Consider the following 8,664-nt stretch of genomic DNA (forward strand, 5'->3'; position numbering starts at 1 on the left):
ACTTTTTATTGAAAGGTCTTCACTGTCTTAGCAAAGTCAGAAAAAATAAAAAACTAGGTCACTAAAAAACCAACACCCTTGATTTCCTGGATAAGCTTCTGCCTAAGAGCCATGCTTAAAATTATAGTTTGTTTTGTGTGTGTGATACCATCCAAGCATAAAGATATAAACTCTGGGCTCCAAAATGTGACTGAAGACAAAAGGACCTTTAAGATTTCACTTAAAGGTCACACTAACATTGTACCAGAACCAAAGTAGGAAAAAATAGAATTGTTCTCAGGGGGAAAATAACAAAAACAAATAAACCAGTAGCTAAAATGCCCAGTGTTTACGAAGTGACAGCACATGTCACCTGCAGGTGGGCTCTGCTGTCCTCTTCATTTTGGATGAGCAAATGGGCACAGCGCCGTGAAGTAATGCCTGGGTCATGTAGGAAGTAAGTCCAGCTGTCAGTGCATGGTCGTAATCACACTGCACTATATACACTATATTGGGAAGAGAATAAGCTGCTTTCTTGAACAAATCCCCTATTCAAAAAATATGCATATGGTTCAGCTGGAAAAATTACAGACCAATCAACATCTGGCGGAACCTTTAATATTTCAAAAATAAGTGTCCTCAGTAACTTGATGTGATAAGAATAGTTTTTTTCTGGGTTACTGTAATAAATTCTTGTCAAACACACCAATCATCTCAATAATCATACACACTTATTTCATTCATTAAGAACTTCCAAAAATAACTCTTCTGTTCTCACACACAAATGTCACAAGAGTGTTAAGGAACAGTCTATGAAGGAGAGAAGGAAAATTCTGCTCGAGGACACTCTCATGAAGCATTCTGCCCATTACAATTCTGACTGATGTACTCCATGAAGAAAGAGTAGCTTTGCTTTCCTTCTTTTAGTGCTTCATCTGAGAGGGAACACGAGAAACCAAGTCTCAGGAGAAAAACTCCTTTCATAGTGTAAACCACAACAGATTTTTCTAATAAAGCTTCAAAAGTTGAAGAGATGAAAAAAAATAAGCATGTATTCTATTAAACATTTCAATAAATATGCAAAAAATTCAGCAACTGTTTATATACTTTGAATATTTTATCCTGAGAAAGTATTTTAAGGAATATTTTGTTCTAGAATATTCAAAAGTAAAGCTTGCACATACACGTATTTTATACTAGGAATTCTCCGTATGATTACAATTCTGGAGCATCCTAACAATGTCAAACAATGAGAAGCCAATATGGTCACATCTATACTAGAAAGAGGCTTGAAAAGGAACAGCAGGAAATTTTATCACCTATGCCTTTGTTTTGTGCTCAACGCTTTCATAAGCTCAGGAGAGAAATATTAAAGTGATGACTTGTTTCCAAAGAGCAATTCCTAAAGCCAGTGTTCAAAGAAAAGCTGCAGGTGACCCTTTATTTCTTTCTGGTCCCTTTACCAAACCTCCATGCCACTCATGACATTACTTGTTAATATTATGCATTCCAAAATCTAAACAGGTAAACGTGTTTGCTAATTTTTACTTAACAAAACAAATTTAAGATAAAACACTTAAAATTCTCACAACACAAACCTCAGTTTTCACGTTCATTAAAACATTTCAGAATCACTCAAAAATGAGAACTGAACACGGGTGCGCTTATCTGGCAGAGAACTACTGAATTTATTCTCTAGAAGAAAAGGCAGACCTGAAGGATCACATTACTGGGACATTTCAAGCATGATGACAAGTTCTTATCTTCTAAACTTCAACAAAAGCTGCTTCAACAAATCACTTAATGAATACCTGCCCTACTAGACAAGCCAGGAATCTGACGCATTAATGATGTCAGAAGCAGAGTCACTTCACTTCTTTCTGCTGTTTCCAGTTGCTAGAATAGTGGCAACTCGCATAAATATATTTAATGTATCCATGTAGATTCCCAGCATCCTAGAAAAGAAAATAATACCTGTTTAAGTATGTAATTCTAATAACAATGACAACAACTATTTCTTAATCTAGAAAAGAAGAAAAAGCAATACTGATTATTTAACTTAGGTATATAAAATGGAAATTTTAAAACAAGATATGCCAACTAAGGAAGTCCTCGACAAGAAAATAGTCAAGATTTTCTTCTGGTAGATTAATCTTTTAAATGGCAATGAGCAGTTTAAAAATCATTATTTTATCCTCTAACACTCTACTATAAGTATAATAATATCTTGATGGGGGGTGGGGGGAGGAATGGGTGTTGGACAATACAAGAATCAAAACAAAAACAAAGAAACACCTTTACAAAAAGGTGTTAGACACAAGTCTGGCATTTTAAAATATAATATACCCTTCCCTTAAGGCCCTACTCCCCCTTCATCCAAAGAAACTGTTATGAATCTGTAAGCATTATAGCAGCATTTTAAAAGCCATCATTACAGTTTTAGTATTAAAAAAAAGACAAATAAATTGAGTTGTATGAGTTCTTTATATATTTTGGATATTAACCCCTTGTTGGAGCTGTCGGTTGCAAATATCATCTCCCATTCTATTCATTGCCTTTTTGTTTTGTCGGCAGTTTCTTTTGCTGTGCAGAAGCTTTTTAGTTTGATATAGTCCCATTCATTTATTTTTGCCTTTCCTTCCCTTGCCTTTGGGGTCAAATTCCTGATATGTTCTCTATGACCAAGGTTTATAAATTTAGTACCCATGCCTTCTTCTATGTACTTTATTGTTTCAGATCCTATATTTAGGTCTTAATCCATCCTGAATTAATTTTTGTACATGGGGACACCAGACAAAAAACCTAATTGAAAAATGGGCAAAGGATCTCAACAAACACCTCTCCCAAGAAGACATATAAGCAACCAACAGATATATGAAAAAAGATTCAACTTCATCAACTATTAGCGAAATGCAAATCCAAACTACAATGAGATACCACCTCACACCTGGTAGAATGGCTGTTATCAACAAGACAAGTAATAACAAGTGTTGGAGAGGTTGTGAAGGAAAAGGAACCCTCATTCACTGCTGGTAGGAATGCAGCCACTATGCAAAACAGTATAGCAGCTCCTCAAAAAATTAAGAATAGTTACCATATAACCCAGCAACATCTACCTGAAAAACTCTAAAACATTTATTCATAAAGATATACGCTGCTCTATGGTCACTGCAGCATTATTCATGGTGGCCAAGACATGGAGACAACCAGTGTCTTTGGTAGACGACTGGGTAAAGATGTGGTACATATACTAGTACACAATGAGATACTACTCAACTATAAGAAAAGGTGAAATACTGTCATTTGCAACAACATGGATGGGCCTTGAGAATATCATGCTAAGCAAAATAAATCAGTCAGAAAAAGCTAAGAAACATGTGATTTCACTAATATGCGGGATATAAAACTGAAACTCAGACACAGACAGACAATAGGGTGGTGATTACCAGAGGGGGGCAAAGAGTAAAGGGGCCAAGTATATGGTGGCGGAAGATGATTTGACTTTGCATGGTGGGCACACCACTCAATAAACAGATCACCCAATATAAAAAAAGGCTAATATGCAAATTGACTGAACGGTGGAAAGACCATGTGCTCCCACAGGGGGAGTGCCGCTCAGCCAGAAGCCAGACTCACCGGGAGCAGGCCTAACCTGTCAGTCGGACATCCCCTGAGGAGTACTGGACTGCAAGAGGGTACAGGCTGGGCTGAGGACCACCCCCCCCCCTAGAGTGCATGAATTTTGTGTACCAGGCCTCTAGTAGATTATAAAAATGTACACTTGAAGCCTATATGATCTTATTAACCAGTATCACTCCAATAAATATAATTAAAAAAAATTGCTTTAGCCCAGTTGGCATGGCTTAGTGGTTGAGTGTCAACCTATGAATCAGGAGGTCACAGTTAAATTCCCAGTCAGGGCCACATGCCCAGGTTGCGGGCTCAAGCCCCCCTTCCCCCCCCCGCCCCCGGTGGTGGGAGGGAAGGGCATGTAGGAGGCAGCCTACCAACGATTCTCATCATTGATATTTCTATCTCTCTCTCCCTTTGTCTCTGAAATCAATAAAAACTATTTTTAAAAAATAAGTTACTTTAAAAATATGTGGTAACACCATGAAACTCAAAGAAAATTGCTTAATATAATAACCTACTTTGGTGGAGAAAAGGAAAAAGCATTATTATATAACACCTAATATCAGTTAAATTTGAATATCTCCAAAATGAAATTTCCATACTAAGATATTTCCAATTTTTAGTAAGTCTTTTCAATTAAACATGTCAAGTCAATTATTTACACTTTCCAATGAACACCCAACTAATACATCTTTTCTTCAGTTCTAAAGTCTACTAAATATTAAAATTAATTGACCAACAAGAACACCATCAGGCTAATTATTCTGAATTAACTGGATACCTAAATATTACTTACTTGCAATAGAATAAAATTTCTATGGATACACAGTTTACTAGAGAGAGAATAGACCAAACAGCAATAGAAATAAAATAGTAAAATCTGACAAAGCCATTGTTGTGGGTTGAAATCAAAAGGTATGTCCAAGTCCTAATCTTTGGTTATCTGTGAACGTGACTCTATTTGGGAACTGGATCTTTGCGAATATAATTAAGATGTGAGTTGAGATGAATACTGGAGTAGGGTGGGCCTTAATCAAATATGACTCCCGTTCTTATAAGAAGAGGAGAGACAGCAACAGACAGGACAGGAAGAACGCTGTGTGCAGACAGAGAGGTCAGAGTGCTGGCTCTGCCAAGAAGGCAGGAGAGGCAAGGAACAGACCCTCCCACAGAGGCCTCTGAAGGTGCCAACGCTGAGGACACCTTGATTTCAGACCTCTAGCTTCTACAACTGTGAGAGAATACATTTCTCTTGTTTTAAACCACCCAGTTTGTACCGTTTGTTATAGCAGCCCTAAGAAACTAATATAATCATAAAACAGGACAAAATGAAACAAATGTCTTTATATAACAAAGACATTAAAGACTACTTACGAGTTGATGGGATCATATTTTTGAACTCCATACACTGGCACTATTTCTGCACGCTTGATGACTTTCTGCGTGTCATACAGAAGGAACATGCTGAAAAGAGCTAATCCACCATAAACTGCCACCGAGTACAGAGTGGCACCAGCCACAGTGGTAGGTGGAAGAAACATAGATCCTGAAATCAAAACGGGGGGAAAAAGGTTATTTTAAAAAAGGGACTTTTCTCTAACTATATATATATAGTTAATGCTATTTTTAAATTTTTTCTTTGGTATACCAACATAAAAAAGCACCTGAGTTATAAGCACGGTCTAATTTTATATACATTCAATTCAAAACCCATGATACTCATTTCTGCAAAGGGTGGCTTACCCACATTACAGGAAGGCTCTTGCATCAGAGCAATGCTCATGTTCTGCAGACCAACTTTGCCATTTTAGGTGCATTTGGTAAACCAATAGTAATGATTTGCCATGATGCCAAATAAGAAAATCCAGTCTAATTAGCACAGATCTTTTAAACAACTTTTAAAAATGACTAAATATCTTCCCCCCAGTAGGAAACCTGAGTACATAAGATGATTTTGGTACATCACGAACCAAGAACCAACTGTCAAAGCATAGTGGCTTACCCAGTGAAGACACAAAGACGAGGCCCAGGCCCACTCCCAGGGGTGCTCCCATGTTCAGAAACTTCTCACTGGGTGCACACATGGCCACAGTGGAGAGGCCACCTACGACACCTGCCGTGTACCATGCAGCTCTGATGAGAAGAGGCCCTCCTAATATCGTCAAAGGAGCCACCACTGCGCCCATCACACCTGGAGAAAGCAAGTGGTTTTTACTAAACAACCAAAGGGAAAATGCCACTTCTAACATGCCCTTTGAATGTATTTTACCTTATGTTAAACAGTACAATACGAAAAGCCTTCCCCTTATTTAGGTAACACTACCCCCACAATCCTACAACCAAAACTTGGGACTATCCAGATTCTAAAATCACAGCAGCATCATTATTCCTAGTCAAACAGCCACAACTCACAAGTACAAACACTAACCTACATTTTTAGTGACTTTGTCAATTCCATGCTGTAGTTAATTTTTTGGATTCAAACCTAGCTTTAGTCTTAAACAAAGTAAGATGAGAAAATGAGTATATTATGCTAATCTTAAATGTGGCTCAGGGTTGAATGTTGACCTATGGACCAGGAGGTCACAGTTCAATTCTTGATCAGGGCATATGCCCAAGTTGTGGGCTCGATCCCCAGTAGGGGACATGCAGGAGGCAGCTGATCAATAGTTCTCTCCAATCATTGATGTTTCTTTCTCTTTCTCCCTCGCTTCCTCTCTGAAATCAATAAAAAAAAGGTATTTTTAAAATGTAGAAACTTCAAGACTAGAGGTCTGTTACACTGTGTAATAAGGAACGAAATCGTAACTTGTAAAAAGTAATTTAAATTGTCATTATAAACAGCCTCATAAAAATTACAGTGAAAGTTATCAATATAATTAACCAAGTAAATAGAATTCAACTGAAAAATAAATCTTGCCCTGACCAGTTTGGCACAGTGGTAAGAGCCTTGGCCCTCAGAGTTCGATTCCTGGTCTAGGCATGTACTTGGGTTACAGGTCCGCATGTGCAGGAGGCTACCTATCAATGTGTCTCTCTCGCCTCGATGTTTCTCTCTCTCCCCTCCCCCTTACCTCTCTTCTATCCTCTCTAAAAATCAATGGAAAAAATACCCTCAGGCGAGAATTAACCAAAAATAAATAAACAAACAAACAAACAAGCAAATCTTAGATAAGGCATTATTTCAGGGGTGAGTAGAACAAGTTACCCTTTTCTTAAACATTAAATGTGTATAGTTTAACTCACAGAATAGGCACAGAGCTGTCTTCATACTAACATTTCAATACTAGTGTGTTCCTTTTGTGAGAATAACATTTCTAGATCAAGTAGTAAGGTAATTAATTGTATTTCATGATGAATAACTTTAAAAAATTTTTTGCTCTAGGAAAAGACACTAAATAAAATTCTTCTATATAATATTTCTGTTGGGATTTCCATCAGTTTTACATTTGATAGCAAAATTTTTATCAAAACTTTTAAGGAGACTGTTCAGAGACTTTTCAATGACACTTTCTGATAAAAATCTTAAGTGGTTATAGCTGTGTGCTGCTTAAGGACAAATCAATTATAAAACTAACAAGGATAGCTCATTATTATTGTGAATGAAAACTGGAATTCAGCAAATTGGTTCAACCACTGTAGAAAACAAGTGTGGACCTTCTTCAAAAATTATAGCCAGAACTATCATATGATCCAGCAATCCCACTTCTGGGTTTATATCAAAAGAAATTAAAATCAGGATCTCATAGAAATAGCTACATTTCCATGTTCACTGCAGTATTAGTCACAATAGTCAAGATTAAAAAACCTAGGTGTCCATCAATGGATAAATGGGTAAAAATATATACATATACAATGGAACATTATTCAGTCATAAAAAACAAAATCTTTCCATTTTTGTCAACATACATGGACCTTGAAGGCAATATGCGAAGTGAAATAAGTCAGACAGAGAAAGAAAAACACAGTATTATCTCACTTATACGTGGAATCCAAGAGTCAAACTCAGAGAAACAGAGTATCCTGGTGGTTACCAGGTGTTTGCGGGGTTGGGGTGGGGGGTGGGGGAGAACTGTGGAGCTATTGGTAAAAAATATAAACTTCCAGTTGTACGATTAACAAGTTTGAGGATTTAATGTACAACATGGTGACATTAAAATAAACAAATGGAGACTAGATGTGAACTTTCCCTAGGCAGACAAAACCAGTTGAGTCATAAAAATAAAGCTCAATTTAGTTTATTTTACAAGATTAACCTGACCTGGGTCATTTCCTGCTTATGCCTCTGGAAGTCATTAGCAAAATTTGAACTGTTTCCCCAGGCTGATATGAGGTAACCACAGAAAATTCTATTATAACCAATCCCTGTAAAGAACAAACAGCCAGCCCTAACCGGTTTGGCTTAGTGGAAGGCCGGACTGAAGGGCCCCAGATTCGATTCTGGTCAGGGGCATGTACCTTGGTTGCAGGCACATCCCCAGTAGGGGGCGTGCAGAAGGCAGCCGATCAGTTTCTCTCTCATCAATGTTTCTAACTCTCTATCCCTCTCCCTTCCTCTCTGTAAAAAAATCAATAAAATGTTAAAATAAAAAAGTTAAAAAGAACCACCAACCACTGCTTTCTCACTATATAAGTTGCTTTATAATAATACTAGAGGCCTGGTACATGAAATTCGTGCCCTCGGGGGATGTCCAAATAATGGCTTAGGCTCGCTCCCCACAGAAGTCGGACTTCTTAGCACTGCTACAGAGGTGGGAGAGGCTCCCACCACAGCTGCTCTGCTTGCCAGCCGTGAGCCTGGCTCAGGGCTTCTGCTTGAGCGGTATTCCCCCGTGGGAGTGCACTGACCACCAGGGGACGGCTCCTGCATTGAGCATCTGCCCCCTGGTGGTCAGCACACATCATAGCCACCAGTCTTTCCGCTGTTTGGTTGATCTGCATATTAGCTTTTTATTATATAGGACTAGAGGCCCAGTGCACAAAAATTTGTGCACTCGAGGGGAAGGGGGGGTCCCTCAGCCCGGCCTGTGCCCTCTCGCAGTCTGGGACCCC

At 38.3% G+C, this 8,664-nt stretch overlaps 1 protein-coding gene across 1 annotated transcript in view; it reads right to left on the reverse strand.

The window, feature by feature from the left end:
* Window positions 1-1,641: 1,641 nt before the first annotated feature.
* Window positions 1,642-8,664, reverse strand: part of GHITM (growth hormone inducible transmembrane protein) — a gene marked incomplete at its 5' end in the record, with an annotated part of 18,860 nt that continues 11,837 nt past the window's right edge. Inside the window, 3 exons of the mRNA XM_015558671.1 lie at window positions 1,642-1,934; window positions 4,987-5,158; window positions 5,615-5,803. Coding sequence (XP_015414157.1) covers window positions 1,850-1,934; window positions 4,987-5,158; window positions 5,615-5,803 — 446 coding nt within the window. The remainder of the gene's footprint in view (window positions 1,935-4,986; window positions 5,159-5,614; window positions 5,804-8,664) is intronic.

The sequence above is a fragment of the Myotis davidii genome, unplaced genomic scaffold (genome assembly GCF_000327345.1).
Source record: "Myotis davidii unplaced genomic scaffold, ASM32734v1 scaffold2414, whole genome shotgun sequence".
Lineage (NCBI taxonomy): Eukaryota > Metazoa > Chordata > Mammalia > Chiroptera > Vespertilionidae > Myotis > Myotis davidii.